This window comes from Sebastes fasciatus, chromosome 3, assembly GCF_043250625.1.
Source record: "Sebastes fasciatus isolate fSebFas1 chromosome 3, fSebFas1.pri, whole genome shotgun sequence".
Classification (NCBI taxonomy): Eukaryota; Metazoa; Chordata; class Actinopteri; order Perciformes; family Sebastidae; genus Sebastes; species Sebastes fasciatus.
Genome location: NC_133797.1, coordinates 35,213,444 through 35,231,444, shown reverse-complemented (window position 1 = coordinate 35,231,444; position 18,001 = coordinate 35,213,444). Strand labels below are relative to the sequence as shown.

Below are 18,001 nucleotides of genomic sequence, written 5' to 3'. Positions count from 1 at the left end.
TGTGCTGAAGATGTGACTGAAATTAATCAATAAGCTATTAAAGAATAGATAGATAGATAGATAGATAGATAGATAGATAGATAGATAGATAGATAGATAGATAGATAGATAGATTATTGTGTTACAGCAGTAGGTTATCCAGGCAATGCACTGGAACAGTACATAAAATGTACATGTCAACACTAAAGAAATATATCCATAGAATACACAATAGGTATATTTATAGTATATTCCAATATTCTTTATGACTATTACAACTAGATAAAAAATTTAAATTATAAACTTACAATAACATACTATATACATTAGCAATGTGTGCAAGTAAGAGTGTTGTGTTTTTTTAATAAAAAAAATGATAATATAATAAATATAAAAGAAAGATTCAGATGTGGGAAGGTACCTTTACAAGAGTTTGGTATTGAAAATAGTATTGATTATTTTATTAAAGTAAAAATGCCCTGACAGCTGTTATGGAGCAACCCGAGCTACTTCAACTGTCATGTCAGAAAAAATAAATAATTAATGAAGTCAGTGCTGCAGCTATGAATACTGCACTTCTGATCCGTCAGTCTACAGACAGACATATAGATACGTAGATGTTTTAAGTGTGAAATTCAAGAGACTTTGCACAAACCAAAATTGAAAACACCGTCATGCAGCTGCAACTAATGCGAAATAGGTAAAGGTGGTATTTAAAACTATTTCACACCTATGTCAGTTTCCTGATGATGTGAGAAACACACATGTCAATAGAAAGTAACTTCCTCTTCTAGAAGTTAGAGTTACTCTGTACTCGATGAGTTTCAAGAGCACACTCGGCAGACTTTGATGGCTTCAGGCACCACAGGACCAAACGGCACCGTCGATTCAGCTGAACGTCATGGATGAACTGGATATCTATGTTAATGTAGAGAGACCATCAGCTAATCCCAGCCACAGGAAAAGGGAGACCAAAAGTTCAGAAGATATTTATGAAAATGTGTCGGTGGAGTTAAACAGAACTGGACCTGCTCTCTATAAACACATTACACTTATTTTTTACGCACAGGCACACACAACGACTATATATATTAAAGGAATATAAAAGCTAAAAAGACTTGTTTGAGAAACAATAATGTTGAGAGAGTCAAACAGCAAGGTACTATTAATACCAACAGTTCATTAATGAATTACATATAGGCCCCCCCCACACACACTCCCCTACTTGTGGTAACAATAAGCCCCCCTTTGAATTTCAGTGTGTTGTATTATGAGAAGCAACAATACAAAGGATGACTTGACTTTAGTTAATTTGACATTGAAATACAGACAAGCACAACATTACATGTAACCTTCAGGTGCTGAAGATGTGAAGAAGAGATCCTGCAGAGCTGCTGCAGTGTGTCTGGGTCTGCTGTGTCTTCTCCTCCTGATTGGACTCATAACTTTGGTTTGCCTATGTGAGTACTCTGTTAGCATGTTGATGAAGCCCTAAGATGATAATACTGGTTGACAGTGTTTCTTTATTTGTTTGTCAAACACAGTTACCAGCAGCAACTCTGAGCGGGAAGTGGAGATGGTCCTGTCACACAACCTAGCTGAAGAAAGAGACCAGTTACAGACCAGTTACAACAACCTGATTAAAGAAAGAGACCAGTTACAACAACCTGATTTAAGAAAGAGACCAGTTACAACAACCTGACTAAAGAAAGAGACCAGTTACAGACCAGTTACAACAACTTGACTAAAGAAAGAGACCAGTTACAACAACCTAGCTGAAGAAAGAGACCAGTTACAGACCAGTTACAACAACCTGACTAAAGAAAGAGACCAGTTACAGACCAGTTACAACAACATGATTAGAGTAAGAGACCAGTTACAGATCAGTTACAACAACCTGACTCAGGGCTTTCCTGATATGGTGTAAAACAACTTGTTCTTTTTGAGTATACTGTATATCAGCCATCAACTGGCCTTCTATGATCTCATCAAATACAATAGCCTACACTGCAATGGCAATTTGAGGAAGTCCTATTTCTGCATCGAAATCTGCCAGCAGAGACCAAATGGTTGTAAATGTGGATGTTGTTTTCATTGTCTCAGATGTTGTATCTCTAAAAAATAATAAATTAATAAAAGTAAAAAGCACAGAGACAAAGTGTAAAAACCATAAAATATATAATTGCTTTGTGACACTGAAAGGATGTCCTGTCTACAAACAATACTCACATGACCATATATGTACATTGAAACAGGTTCCTCCTGATCACACTGACCATTAAAAGAAGCTTTTCTAATGTGATTTCATATTAAGTGTTTGGGGACAAAATCCACAGTCCTTCTTCAACAATATAATCTGAAGTTTGTCTAATGGATCTAAAATGAGGCTTCAGCAGTCTGAGTAAAACATGCTAATATCTTCCAAAGCCTTCTTAGTACTTTTTTTTTTTTTTTCTCTTTGTGTTACTACACTGCAGGAGGAAACTGTCTTGAGTGTGTTAGACAGATTGTGTGAGAGATAATACGTTGTGGGAAGAGTGCTGCTGTCGAATTCAGATTGTCAGAACCAGAGAAGAAGAAGCAGCGTACAGATCAGTGACGCCGGACGCTTCATCCAAGAGTGAGTAACTTTAAGGTTGTCTGACAGCATCATACTCTCTGTATCTTGTTCTTATGTTTGAGTTTGGAGGAGAAGTGAAATAAAAACAGTTCAAAGAACGTAATATCATGCCTGGTTGTTCTGCCTAATAATAATATATAATGTTAATATATAATGTTGCTTGTGTGTGTGTGTGTGTGTGTGTGTGTGTGTGTGTGTGTGTGTGTGTGTGTGTGTGTGTGTGTGTGTGTGTGTGTGTGTGTGTGCGTGCGTGCGTGCATGTTTTTTTTTTTCTGCATTCAGAGGAAAAACTCTTCGTACTGGTTGTTGTGAGCTTCGGACTCCTGTGTGTCCTACAAGCTGTCAACATTTCCCTGCATCTCGCTTTCTGTGAGTGATCTTACTTCACACTGTTCCTCCTGTGATTTTTATTTTAATTCATTATATATATATTCATTATAAACCCAGAGATTGAAGCTAAACACAATTACCAGCTATGATAATGATATCTCATGAGTGCTTTCTAAATATATATAGATCAGGGGATTAATGATAAAACAGCAATGCTTAAAGTCATGGTCTGGTAGATGATCGGAGAGTATTATAATTACAAGAAAGCTGATATAGAATATTCAGATCAAGCAAAAGCCGGATGGAGTTTTCCAGTTTTGAGTCATGCTTAATACAATTAAACTATTTCACATGTTTTGGTCGGTGTTTGTAATCTAGTGTATACAGTAACAGACACAATCAGCATTCAGATTTCTAAATATTTGTGTAAACAAACAACAGATACACTTGCCTGAGGGATTAGTTGTATATAATTTACTATGAATGCCTTCTGTACATATTGTGTGTAAGTGTCTAAAAGTGGAATTAAAGGGAAACTATGCCCATTTTTATGCCTTTTGATCTGAGACAGTCAAAAAATATTAGTAAACAACAACTCTCCCCCAAAACCAAAAACTAGAGATCTAAATCTGAAACAAATGATTATTGATGAATGATGATGATGAATGTTCTGAGTATATGAGGAAATTTACTGTTTCACAACTGAAAACACTACAATAGCGAAAGCTCATTTGGGTTTTAAAAAACTACACTAATAAAAGTGAATCTTTCTGCTCTTTCAGACAGTTCTTGTGCCAACACGGCAGATTTTGAGGCCGTTGTCAAAAACCTGACTGAAGAGGGAGAAGATTTGAAGAGGAAGCTGAGCACCTGTGGTGAGTATGAGGAATAAACTGACTGCACCTCTGTGACACGGAAACTAAAAGATACGGCAACACAATAAAAAGGTTTTTCTAGCTCCTTTTACATGTTTTATTTCAATTTCTTTTACTGAGAATTTTTTTTTTCGGTTTTGTTATCCTCAACAGTTAATAACTCCCAACTAGTATGGGTGTCTTTCAACCACAGTTTCTATTACTTTTCTTCCCATCACACATATGATTATTACTGACTATACTGTTATTTTGATTCACCATTATTTTGGCACACAAACATAAAACAAAAATATGGACAACAATAATAAAGAGGATTGTTTACATTTCTATTGGCCATTTCAGTATTTTCAATACCCTTTCATACTTCCCTTCCCTTAGGTCCATGAAGATTACTCTTCAGGGAATTTTGAGAAATGATGTATATTAGATTATAACTACAAAGGTAAAATTAAAATGAATAAAGGCATTTATCAAATATTTTGAATTATATAATTATAAATAGCTTTCAGTTGTTCAAGTGAAACAGATTTTAGTGTGAGAAATTGTATTTCCACATAATTGTTTCTTCCTCAATTTGACCTCTTCTAAACCTGTTAATTGTGTAATAATGGGTATATTAGCTCACTCTTGGGGAAGACACAAACCAGAAGAGGGAGCACACAGTTCACTGGTCAGACTCCTCTGAACTCACCAAATATTAAGGCAACCAGGAGGATGCAGCAAATAGAGATGGCAGATTATGTTAATGAGCGACCAAGACGTGAGCAGAAACGCAGAGGGGACACAACTCAAACAGGTAATAACACACTTCATTTTACTGTATATGTACTGTTAAACAACACAGGTTGAATTGTAAGTTGTTTTTTTAGCCGCACAACCCTACAAATGTAATTTATAGCCTACTTTATCTGCAAAATGTTCACTGACAATGTGTGTTAACAACAATACCCGCCCATTGCAATACAATGGTTATGTTTAGGAACTCATGATTAAGGTTAGGTAAAGATTATGGTCTTGGTTAAATATTGAAAAAGTCAATGCTGACTTCACTTGTATGTTTACTGTTCAATATCTAACCATAACCACAATCTTTGTTTAACCTTAACCAAACTGTTTTTATCTCTAAGTCCTGCGATGTTCATCAAAGTAAGGAAGCAGTGATTCCATCTCATGGGACCTTTAAATGCTAACGTAACATGCTATTATTAATATGCAAAGTCATGCTAAATTCGGTCTGTTCTTGCCCAATTGATCGTCATTATAGCAGTGTCAACAATTTATTTGGGAGTAATAACTGACAGGTGCCGATGGCCAAAGCTTAAAAAATAAGACCCAAGTTGTAATAAAATGTAAATCCATTATGGCAACCATTAGCATGCTAATGATTGTTGGTTAGTTTGGTTACTTGATGAATTTTATCAACTAAAAGTTTAAAATGCTACAGAGCCTAAGAATGATTTATGATACGTCAACAATACACAGCAGCCTCACACGGCTGCTACCATGGTTATATAGACTTTTTCTTATTGTTTGTATGTGTGTTGATTTTGCAGAGAGAAGACTCTGTCACCTGCTTTTTCTCGGCTTTGGCGTGCTGTTTATCATACAAGCCATTCTCAATATTTCTCTACGCCTTACATGTGAGTATGGTTTCTTGTTATTGTGCAACTTAAAATGTGCTAAGACAGTGTTGCCATCACAGCACCACAATATTGCAAATACACACGCTGAGTGGTGTAATTGTACATGTTGCTGTCAAAAAAAAACTGAAAAATATTTTTAATTTAAATTTAATTAAAAAATATATTTTAAATGTAACTTATTTTTTATATATCAGTGTACTCAAGCAAGGACTCAACCTACTCGAATTGCAACGCGACTGATTTCCGCGACCAAAACCAGGTGAAGGAGGAGGAAAATTATTGTGAGAAAAAGAAGTCTGGCGAGTACAACAGATCTCAAGACAGAATCAACGCCTTGACCAGAGACAACAGCCGGCTTGAAAACAGAATCACTGAACTCACCAACAAGATAAAGAACTTGGAGGAGGAGAGGGTCAGGCTGAAGCTGAGGGGTGAGAACAAATCAGTCTTCTGACCTCAACTTTAGTTTCTCTTCATGTCTTCCTCTTCCTCCTCAACTCATTCTTCATCACTCTTTCAGTCGAATACCAACGCTTCTTGAAGAAACCTTTGTTGCTGCTGGGAAAGTTCAAAAGCAGCAGCTCTTGTTTAGTAAAGTTTTTTATTTTCTAAATAGCACATGCCATTTAGAACAGCAAATATGAAAACTTTAACTGTATTGGCGTTAGCTGCACATCAGGAACAGTTGTTGCATTGCAGTATCTTTTCTGATACTGGCACCAGGAGTCACCACAGTCAGGGGATTTATGTCTGTCCACAGCTAATCTCGCATACTAAACTGACAGTTGACAGTACCAGTACACACACAGCTGAGAGCATCAGGGCCACTAATAGCTAACAGAACTACACACACGGCTGCTCTGCAGCCAGAGAAACAGTTATGCCATGCCTTTTTATTGCGCATCAATGTCATGTTTACACTCATATTGTCAAAAAAATTGACTTGAATAAACGCTTCAAGTCGCCGTTATGCCAGTGAGACGGAGCTGAGTCACGCCCCTGAGAGCCGTTGTAAACATCCCATAGATTAAAATGAGAGTGTATCTGTTGTATGAGACGTGTGAGTGAAAAACACATCTGATACACTTGCAGTCTAGATGAGGGGTTAGCCAGTTGTGGGTTGTATTCAGTCAATCAAACATTACAGCTGTTGTCATTGCAGACACACCTGGTGGAGATCTGCACTAGTTTTTTAGTTATAATTATAGTTTTCATTTTAGACATGAATATGTGTTTGCAATTGATGACTGCAGAGTAGCAGTTGTAGTCTGTTATATACTGTAGGTACTAATTACAATTAGTGTTTTATGGTCACAGATATACAATAGAATATGTATATTTATTGTCTTTAAATTAAATTCATTGTCAAAGTTGGAGATCTATTTGTAGTTATAGCTGCCCATTAAATGCCTCAGAGTCTAATTCATGATGTGTCGTTTGTTTCCTCCTCCAGAGCTGAGTGGTTGTAGTTCCTCTCAGCAGTGTCCTGCAGGTTGGAGGTTGATTAACTGCAGATGCTACTTCCTCTCCACTGAGAAGAAGACATGGATGGACAGCAGGATATACTGTCTGAGTAAAGATGCTGACCTGGTGGTGATCAACAGCGAAGAGGAACAGGTAAATCTGGCTCTGATTGTATGTGCGTTTGCCATTCTTGATGTTAAAGTCATAGTTACATTTTCTACGGTCTCAATCAACAGAAGAGCTTGTACCGCCTGAATGGAAATGTTCCCGCGTACTGGATTGGTCTGCATGTCCCAACTGGGAGCACTCGGTGGAAATGGGTGGACGGATCTGCGCTGACCAAATCGTAAGGCCTTTAGAGTAACCCTGTATTTTTCTGCTAGATAAGATAAGATAAGATATTCCTCTATTTGTCCCACAGTGGGGAAATTTGCAAAGGCAGGTTGATCCAATTAAGATCTCGGTATCTCAGTAATAAATGTTTCACAGGTTTGAAATTTTGGACCAGATCTGAAACAGACCAATTTTTTTTCAAGGAGATCTGGTCTGACAGCAAATGCGTTTTGTATTTTACTTTATTTCAATTTAGGCATTTTATATCTTCCATACAGACCCAATGTGAATACACCTGAGGATAATTAGACCCAATTCAAACTGTGATTAGAGAGAAAACGCAGACACTAAAGGTCTAAAGGTGACTCACAGACACGTCAGTCCTGACATGTTAGCAAAACACCCATTTCAGTTCTGAGAAATATAACATTACTCTGAACAACCTGGTTTATTGGTTCTCACTCCAGTGATCAAACATGAATATTTAGACTGCATCTCTCTGACCTCCATCTCTATACTGTCACTTAGGTCTTGGATGCCTGGCCAGCCGAATCGCAACCCCATGAAGGTAGAGGACTGTGTGACGATGTATCTGTTCTACCCAGAGCTGGCCAACTGGCATGACATACCCTGTTCGACCAAGCAACGCTGGCTGTGTGAGAAAGATCAATGTTCATGTTTATAGTATCAGCTCAAGAACATATTATGTGTTTGTACATGTAAATGGCTTTTTCTCAATTACTTTGGCTCATTTTTCGAAACAGTCTTAACTTTCTCTAAACTATAAGTGCAATTGTCACAACTGTTTGATGGGACATCACACCTCTGCAAAAGGTAGTAACTCACCCAAAATACTTCATTCATGCTTCAAAAGCTAGTTATCGTGTCAGTTAGTTGGCAAATGCTACCAAATTAAAAAGTTTTTTTCGTTCACTTTGGTTCAATTATCAAATGAGAAGTTGTTTTTTCAAAACCATGAGCTCAGATCACTGAACAATTAGTTTGTTGTTCACAACAGATTTGAATTTCAAGCAAATAGCGTTAGTTTTGGCACGTGTGCAAAGGAGTAAGTACAATTGTCTACAATTTACACGAGTGATGAGTTGATTCTCAGTGAAATTGTCATTGTTTGAGCCATTACATGCAAAATGATCCATTTTAATTGTCAAAATATGTGACATGTATATTCCATAAATATTTATGATATGGTGTTACGTACTGTGATGAAGTACATTTTGTTGTGTTTTACTGAACTGACCGCAGCTTTTTTCATTGCTGCAGGTCTGTTTTTCTTGTTTGTTTTTATTGGCATTGATGTCATTTAGTGGCAAATGTTCTGTTCACTGTATATGACTTTACATGAAAGCTTAAAGGTGCATTTTCTGGTTACAGTACATGTAACACATTGCTACACAAATAAATTTACTGTATACATACAAATGTGCATTTTTCTTTTCATGTGTATTACAGTATTGTGCAGTCTTGACTTTTCCCAGTGAAATTTTCCCTACTGATGTAGAAATGAACCATTTTGTAGTTATTTTAATCAGCAGAAAGAATTCCATATGCTCATAAATTTCCAATAGAACATAAAATCAAAACATTTCTAAGACACAAAGCTATGATCAATTAATGGCATAATTTAAATAAAATTATCTGAAAGCAGTTATGTAATCAATCAATCACAAAAATATCTTAAATGAGAAAATATAAATTTAGGGATTGTTTGACAACCCTTTCTCCAACCCGACCTCCTCACCCTCGAAAGAGCACGCTACTTTCTCCACTGGTACTAGATATTGGTATCGGGTGTTAATTTTGAACTGCAGAATGGTTCAATATGAATTAGGGCTGTCAATCAATTAAAATATTTAATTGCAATTAATCACACGATTGTCCATAGTTAATTGCACATTTTTCTATCGGTTCAAAATGTACCTTGTCAAGTAGTTAATACTCTTATCAACATGGGAGTGGGCAAATGCATGGTTTATGCAAATGTATGTATATATTTATTACTTTAAATCAATTAACAACACAAAACAATGACAATTATTGTCCAGAAACCCTCACAGGTACTGCATTTAGCAAAAAAAACAATATGCTGAAATCATAACATGGCAAACTGCAGCCCAACAGGCAACAACAGCTGTCAGTGTGTCAGTGTGCTGACTTGACTATGACTTGCCCCCAAACTGCATGTGATTATCATAAAGTGGGCATGTCTGTAAAGGGGAGACTCGTGGGTACCCATAGAACCCATTTTCATTCACATATCTTGAGGTCAGAGGTCAAGGGGACCCGTCCTCGCCAAAATTTCCCGACAAGCTACAGTATGACATGGTTGGTATGATGGATTCTTTAGGTTTTCTAGTTTCATATGATACCAGCATCTTCACTCTAGCTTTAAATCTGAGCCCGCTACAACCTAAAAATCGTAAGTTGCGTTAATGCGTTAAAGAAATTAGTGGCGTTAAAACGAATTTGCATTAACACATTATTATCACGTTAACTTTGACAGCCCTAATATGGATGCAACTTGCAGGTATAATGGACTATGCATTCAAATGTCCCCCTCCTAATGGAGCATGAGGTCAGATCCTGTGTAGAGCAGCTCATATATAGACGAGTGAAGCAAAGCTTGTAGATCACGGTGAGGTCTCAGGGTCAGAGCACACAACGATAATACATATCACTCATCATATTCAACATTCAAAGAAGTGAACCAAGCTGGATATATATGTGAATGAGACACCTTCTCTATACAGTAGCTTTCTTAGCATTATGTTAGTGCTGTCTTGGCTTTTAGCTGAAACTGGGGAATGCGATATAGAGTATCTCCTTCTTTAGGTTCATTTTACAGGTACGCAAATTCCATGGTAATGAGGTGATAATTAGCAAGTAACCTATTTGAAATTTCTTTAGAATTACTGCCAAAAAATTACTTTATTATAAACATTAGTTAATAATTGTATGCTAAAATAGCATATAATGGTTCAAATAGGGCCCTTAGGCTTGAGAAGCGGCTGCTCTTCACTGGAGGTGGAAAACCAAAACTAATAGAAGACACTTCTGATCAGACACAAATCTCACCATTGTGTGACTTATTGTCTACACAAATGTAACCTGGTAGCTGATGTCATGATTCAGGGAGGTTTTTAAGAAATTTCAAATAAGTTATTTGCTAATTATTATCTATTTATCAGCAGACATGGAAATAAAGCATATCATTTTCCTTTTACTATTGTAATATAACTTATTATTTTTAATGGAGCTTCCCAGCAAAAAGTATTTCACACGATTGTACTTGTATAACCGGCGTGACAATAAACATCTTGAATCTTGAATCTTGAATCTTGAATCAATTAACTTTGTATTCTTTTCCTGGAAATGTATTAAATAAATTACCAGCTATTGGGAAATAGCGGAATATAATTATTAAATAATGTTTATAATAAAGTCATTTTCGATCGATTTTGAGGTAAATATTGGGGTAATTTGGCAGTAATTCCAAAGAAATTTCAAATGAGTTACTTGCTAATTATCACCTAATTACCATGAAGTTTGCGGACCTGTAAAATGAAGTGTTACCATTATTTTTATATGTGTCTTGTGGGTTTGGATGCTGAGTTATAGAGATGATGTCTTCTCACATACCCAGAAATTTATACGGTAACACTGGTCATCATTCCAGTTGTATATCGAATTATGGTCGGTTATTTCTGCGCAGTCTTCATCACTCCAATCATTTCCATTTGGCTCTGGATAGGCCCAGAAGCTGAAACAAAAAAATTACCTTTTTTTTTTTAAATAACTCACACACCAAGAAGCATTTCATAGACAGCAAATTCAATTTCAACCCAACGTCAACTCAAAATCATAATGTTTCCTTGGAAACAGTGTTTTAATGTGTTTGATGGAGATAGAGTTGTCAACATCTATTAATAATCTAAGGTCCAGTCAGGTGTGTAATTTGACTGAGAGAAGCTAGAAGTCTTACGGTCTGTATCATTAACCCTTTGAGATGCTTCATCTTGTTTTCAAGGGGGTCCCAAAATGTTGTTGTTATGTGCAGAGAGGTTGGGGGGTTAATAACATTTGGTAACAGGTCCGCAAACGTCATGGTAATTAGGTGATAATTAGCAAGTAACCTATTTAAAATTTATTTTGAATTATTGCCAAATTACCCCAATATTTACCTCAACATTATAAGCATTACTTAATAATTAAATAGGAAAAGAATACAAAGTTAATTGATATGTTTTATTTCCATGTCTGCTGATAAATAGATAATAATTAGCAAATAACTTATTAGAAATTTCTTAAAACCTCCCTGAATCATGACATCAGCTACCAGGTTATATTTGTGGAGACAATAAGTCACACAATGGTGAGATTTGTGTCTGATCAGAAGTGTCTTCTATTAGTTTTGGTTTTCCACCTCCGATGAAGAGCAGCCGCTTCTCAAGCCTAAAAGGCCCCATTTTAACAATTATATGCTATTTCAGCATATAATTATTAAATCATGTTTATATTAAAGTAATTTTTGATAAATCTTTCGGTAAATATTGGGGTAAATAGGCAGTAATTCCAAAGAAATTTCAAATAGGTTACTTGATAATGCCGAGTTACCATGAAATTTGCTGACCTGTAAAACGAAATGTTACCTAACATTTTACTATATATTTAATTTTAATATTTTACATATATATATATATATATTTATATATATATATATATAAATATATATATATAGTTAGTAATACTTAAGTAATGTGTGAACCTTATGGTCAGCAGAGTCCCATCCACCCATTTCCATCTCCCCTCCGTCTCTTGATCAGTGAGTCCAATCCACAATGGCTTTTGGAAACGTCTTATGAATTCCTTGTTGATGGAGAGAAAAGAAACATCAACACAACTACAATATATACATGCTGTCATCCACTTCTGTGGCATTGCATTAATTCCGTTTTTTTCGCACTTTCTCCCACTATATCTCTCAAACACAGATTCACACACACACACACAAACATACACACACAAACATACGACACATACCTGCTCTTCTACAGTGTTGATGATCACCAGGTCTGCACCTCTTTGCACACAGTCATCTCTGCTTTCTTGCCAGGTCTTCCTCAGTGAAGAAATGTAATAGACACTACCGTTGAAGTACACCCATCCTTGTTTGATATCTGTTTCAAATTGGAAAAAAAAATAAACCTTAATATTTTGGTAATTAAGAAAGGAAGTTTGGACAAAAATCTATACCATTAATTTACCTATACCTACTTCTCTCACTTGATTTATTACCTCAGTAAACATTGTAAACATAAGTTTATGGTTTCAATCGCTAGTTTCAAATCTTCTTCAATACAGCACGACGTTCATTTAGTAAATTATGGTCCCATTTAGAGTCAGTAGTGGTAGGTCTTGAGCCTGGTAGATAGCTCAGGGCGTTTGCCCTTTTCTATCCATAAGCAGTCTTCGATGGAGGGAGGAGAGAGGAGATAGAGGAGGAGCCCAGCATGTCCAATACCTGGCCAGTTGAGTAGTTTTATTGTATTTATTGGGTGGGGGGGGGGGTTTATAACAAATAAACTAAAATGAAATATGAATAATAACAAAATTAAATAAAACTGGATAAAATAAATAAATGAATAAATTAAAAATAAATTAAATAAATAAATAGAATAAATAAAATAAATAAAATAAATAAAATAAATAAAATAAATAAAATAAATAAAATAAATAAAATAAATAAAATAAAATATAAATAAATTAATAAATTAAAAAAAACAGAACTGGGCAAAAATCAATATCAAAGTGTGTATATGTGACTATGTACAGTGTGTGTGCTTGAGAGGGGGTGGGGGGTGGCTGGCAGTCAGGGTGCAAATCAAATTAAGGCAAGATTAAAAAATAAATAAATATAAATAGATAGATAGATGATGTTTAAAAGAGTGTTGGATAAAGGGTTGATAGTTATGGTGGTTTGTTTTTAGAGGATTATGGACAAGGGTTTCATTTAGAGTCAAATAGACCATAAAGCAGGGGATGCTCTAGTCTAGGGCGTGGCTACCTTGTGACTGACAAGTTGCTATCACGTTGTCCGGTCTGGGAGTTGTTCGTGTTTTCGTCTTACAAATTTAACCCTTTCACAGTGTGTTCATGAAAGTTAATTATAACACTTTGGCTGCCTAAAAAATGTCTTATTCAGCGTCCAGTTGTGCTTAGCTCCACCCTCTCGTGTCACTTCTGGTTGCAAAAAACCAAGATGGCAACGGCCAAAAACCAAGATAGCGACAGCCAAAATGTCAAACTCGAGGCTTCAAAACGGCCGTCCACAAACAATGGATGACGTCACAGTGACTACTAATACATGTCTATGGTCTAAAGACTACAAGTTTGAAAATGAAAAAAAAAATCTGGCTGTGTGGTGTTAAGAAGAAGTGAGGTCACCAGACCTCTGTAGCCCACTGCTTATCTCTGCCATAGACTATAAGGATGTGAAGCTAAAACATCTGGATCGCCCCCTGGTGGCTGGCTAAATGGTCAAAGTACACTTCAAATACTTTTTTCCCAAAGATGGTTTCTGTCAGTTTAGGTAGCTCTTATCAGCAGCTCGAGGCTGCCGCTAGCTACACACCTGAATCTCTGACCAAACTGTTGACAGTCGAGTTGCTTAAGCTAATCATGAAGAAGAGTGATGAAGAGAGGATTAAGTTATTAAATTAGGCCTGCCAGAAATAAATAATTACCTTGAAGCTCTCTCTGAAGATCATTTCTCTCTTTGGCCATGTCTTCAACTCTTTTTTGGAGCTGGTCTCTTTCTTTAGTCTGGTTGTTGTAACTGGTCTGTAACTGGTCTCTCTCTTTAGTCAGGTTGTTGTAACTGGTCTGTAACTGGTCTCTCTCTTTAGTCAGGTTGTTGTAACTGGTCTGTAACTGGTCTCTCTCTTTAGTCAGGTTGGTGTAGCTGTGGTGTAACTGGACCATCTCAGAGTTGCCTTTGGTGACTGTATTTCACACACAAATAAAGAAACACTGTCAACCGGTATTATCATCTTAGGGCTTCATCAACATGCTAACAGAGTACTCACATAGGGGAACCAAAGTTATGAGTCCAATCAGGAGGAGAAGACACAGCAGACCCAGACACACTGCAGCAGCTCTGCTGGAAATCTTCTTCACATCTTCAACACCTGAAGGTGGAAGTCAGTATTCGTCATGTGTTTGTTCCTCAATGAAAAAGCACAGGTGTATTAATGATTAATGATCGCTGAATTCCACTTAGGGGAGGTCCTGGTATTTTGCGTATACTCTCTTACTGGAGGATGCAGTAATGGAAGTGAGCCACCATTAACGTTATTAGTTTTCCACCTGAGCTTTTCCACCTGCTCTGACATGTCAAAAGGTTAACTGTGGAAACAGGTCTGCATTATGAGCTTAATGGCATGGCTGAAGACTAAAAAAGATGATGTGAGAATGTCAAAATAGGACCTGGTCCTGTTGTTTTTTATGTCTCATCTATTCAATCTTATACAGCAAATATACTATCCTATGTATGTGTAACCCACGTGTATTAGGCTACTGCCTTACATCTGTATGTAGGACATATGAGACAGACAGACAGGTAGATACTTTTCTGTTGGTCCTCAGTGGTGTTGTCCTGTGATTTGTCCTGTGATTGGTCCTGTGGCGGACTCTCCTCTGCCCAGTAGTTGTCATAAATCCTCGCATCGTCGACATCTTTGCAGGCGTCTGTGCTTCTGTCCTCCTTCACAGCTGCCTGAAATCTACCTTTTTTGGTGAGGTCTGGTTTGGTATAGATATCCTCAGACATGCTGTTTTCTTCACTTCACCTAATTCAACTCAGGTGTAACCTACTCTGTTCTGCATTTTAGCATTCATGGCAGCATAAGGTACGGTATAAAGTAGGGAACAGGGAAGTAATTATATCCCTTGACCACATACGTTTTAATAAAGGGAAAACAAAAGAGGAAATCACTGACACAGGATCACTTAATGACTCGGATAATTGCAGTAAACTTGGAAGAGGTGACAATACAAAGCATTAAGCCACCATAACGCCCCGTTATTTATCTCTTCTTTGTTCAACTATTAGTTTTTCTCATTCGCTTTGGCTCAATTCTCAAGTGAGAATATTTTTTTTTCAAAACAATAAGCTCAAATCTCTGAACAATTAGTTTGTTGTTCACAACTTATTAGAACTTCTCATTCATTCAAGCAAATTGAGCTAGTTTTGACACATGTGTGCAAAAAGTAATTGTCTACAATATGCAACTGACGAGTTGACTCAGTGAAACTGTCGTCCTCTTCACAACTTCTAAACATTCTTTCATCACTTGAGCCATCACATGCAAAATGATCCATTCACTTATCAAAATCTGTCACACATACATGCATATTCCATAAATATCGATGACATGGTGTTGCAAATTTTCTGTTCATTGTATATGACTTAACATGAATGATCAAAGGTGAATTTTCTTTTTACAGTAGCCTACATGTAAAACATTGCTACACAAATAGTTACTGTAAACACACATGTGCATATCCTGTTTCTGTGTTTACAGTATTGTAGCCTATAGTATTGACTTTCCCTGTAAACTTTGACCTACACTGTTGAAATGGAAATCTAAGCAGCTCAGTGCAAAACACAACAGCATTCAGCTCAACAAACTGACATTCTGGTATCATACAGTATAAGCAATCAGTGTCAACAAAAAAAATAGAACAAAACAGAGATTAATATATATGAAACATTTACTGCCATAGTGGAAAAAACATCTAAACAGTTTGACCAGTACGGCTCATATGATGTCAAAACAGCTTTTCATTTTGGTGGCCAATTTACTGATAAAATAACTAGGTTTTTGAAGCATGAACGAAATGTTTCGGGTGAGTTACTACCTTTTGCAAACATGCAACAGAGTTATGATGTCTCATCAAACAGTCGTGACAATTGCACTCACAGTTTAGAGAAAGTTAAGACTGTTTTGAAAAGTGAGCCAAAGTAATTGAGGAGAAACTGTAACATTAATGATCGCTGAATTCCACTTAGGGGAGGTCCTGGTTTTGTGCATATACTCTCTTACTGGAGGATGCCGTAATGAAACTGAGCCACCATTATTAGTTCCACCTGAGCTTTTACACCTGCTCTGACATGTCAAAAGGTTAACTGCAGAAAAAGATCTGCATTATGAGCTTCATGGCGTGGCTGAAGACTAAAAAGAGGGACGTGAGAATGTCAAAATGGATTCTCGTTTTTCTCTATTTATGCTCTGCATTGACAATATTGTACATACAGTACACACAGTATATTATACGTATTATATTGTGTATATATTATACATTCATATACATATATTGATATATTGTACCAAAACATGTGCAATTTGCTTGAATAAATGAGAAATTCAAATCTGTTATGAACAACAAACTAATTGTTCAGAGATTTGAGCTTATTGTTCTGAAAAAAATAATAAATAAATAAATATAAAAATAATTCTCATTCGAGAATTGAGCCAAAGCGAATGAGAAAAACTGTATTAGTACAAAGCTACGACCATCAATGACAGCAAACCTGTTTTGAATGATCAGGAACCTGACAGTTCCTGATATTAGTCTTTGTTTTACTGTAAATAAATAAATAAAATAAAACAATACAAAATTATAATATAAATTATAATATAAATATAATAAATTATATATATATGATTTATTATATTTATATTATAATTTGTATTATTATTTTATTTTATTCATTTATTTATTCATTTATTTATTTATTTATATATATATAATATAAAATAATAAAAAATAATAATATAAATATAATAAATTATATATATATATGATTTATTATATTTATATTATAATTTGTATTATTATTTTATTTTATTCATTTATTTATTTTTATATATATATATATATATATATATATATATATATATATATATATATAGTGTGTTTTCCTGTGTGTAAAGATTGTTCACATATTTGCATGAACCTGCAGTCAACATCCTATTATAGTATGTGTACACCTGAGCAGTTTGGATGTGTTCCTTACCTGAGAGTGCAGGTCCAGTTCTGTTTGGCTCTAGCGTGTGGATCAACACATCTTCATAAATACTTTCTGAACTTTTACAAAACTCTTCCCTTTGCCAGGATTACCATTAGGAGATGGTATCTCCTCATTGACATAGATATCCATCAGGTGATCCATGATGACGTGCGGCTGTAGTGACTGCACAGTTTGGTCCTCAATGTCTTGATAGTCAAAGTGTGCTACTGAAATGACAGACTGTTGTTCTGGACTGCACTCACAAGAAGCAACAAACATAGTAATACAGGTGGCAGCTCAGTATTCACACATGTGAATACTCTGCTTCACTGTAACAGGAAACTGAGGTTCTGGTGGGATGAATTATTTTAGCTGACCACTTTTACCTGTTTGGCCTCCCAGGTGCATGATGGAAATCTGAAACATCACTAGATAGATAAATAGATAGATAGTGTGATCATCGTATGAGCCGTATTGGTCAAAATGTTTAGACGTTTTTTCACTATGGCAGTCAACCCTGGAAATGTTTCCTATATACAAATATACAAAACAATCTGTTTTGTTCTATTTTCTTTTGTTGACACAGACTGCTTATACTGTACGATACCAGAATGTCAGTTTTGTTGAGCTGAATGCTGTTGTTTCTCACACTGAGCTGTTTAGATTC

The 18,001-nt window shown here is 35.9% G+C and overlaps 2 protein-coding genes across 2 annotated transcripts; one reads left to right on the top strand and one right to left on the bottom strand.

The window, feature by feature from the left end:
• The first annotated feature begins 4,418 nt into the window (after nucleotides 1–4,418).
• Nucleotides 4,419–8,684, top strand: LOC141764908 (C-type lectin domain family 4 member E-like). Its single transcript, XM_074630592.1, has 6 exons — nucleotides 4,419–4,600; nucleotides 5,358–5,444; nucleotides 5,642–5,878; nucleotides 6,901–7,064; nucleotides 7,148–7,257; nucleotides 7,773–8,684. The coding sequence occupies exons 1-6, from the start codon at nucleotides 4,519–4,521 to the stop codon at nucleotides 7,927–7,929; spliced, it is 837 nt and encodes a 278-aa protein (XP_074486693.1). The 5' UTR covers nucleotides 4,419–4,518; the 3' UTR covers nucleotides 7,930–8,684.
• Nucleotides 8,685–8,868: 184 nt separating this feature from the next.
• On the bottom strand, nucleotides 8,869–17,742 carry LOC141762852 (uncharacterized). Its single transcript, XM_074626951.1, has 8 exons — nucleotides 17,721–17,742; nucleotides 17,341–17,406; nucleotides 14,348–14,440; nucleotides 14,241–14,263; nucleotides 14,006–14,159; nucleotides 12,303–12,439; nucleotides 12,028–12,128; nucleotides 8,869–11,022 (listed from the first exon to the last, which is right to left on the bottom strand). Exons 1-8 carry the CDS (start codon nucleotides 17,740–17,742, stop codon nucleotides 10,875–10,877), a joined length of 744 nt encoding a protein of 247 aa, XP_074483052.1. The 3' UTR covers nucleotides 8,869–10,874.
• Nucleotides 17,743–18,001: the final 259 nt, after the last annotated feature.

Excerpts from the sequence above, each read along its gene's own strand:
- LOC141764908 (XM_074630592.1), top strand. The coding sequence starts at position 4,519 with ATGCAGCAAATAGAGATGGCAGATTATGTTAATGAGCGACCAAGACGT. Across the intron at positions 7,065-7,147 it reads TCAACAGCGAAGAGGAACAG|AAGAGCTTGTACCGCCTGAA; the intron begins GTAAATCTGGCT and ends CTCAATCAACAG. Across the intron at positions 7,258-7,772 it reads GGATCTGCGCTGACCAAATC|GTCTTGGATGCCTGGCCAGC; the intron begins GTAAGGCCTTTA and ends ACTGTCACTTAG.
- LOC141762852 (XM_074626951.1), bottom strand. The coding sequence starts at position 17,742 with ATGCACCTGGGAGGCCAAACAG. Across the intron at positions 17,407-17,720 it reads GCACCTGGGAGGCCAAACAG|AAAGTATTTATGAAGATGTG; the intron begins GTAAAAGTGGTC and ends GTAAAAGTTCAG. Across the intron at positions 14,264-14,347 it reads CATAACTTTGGTTCCCCTAT|TCACCAAAGGCAACTCTGAG; the intron begins GTGAGTACTCTG and ends TGTGAAATACAG.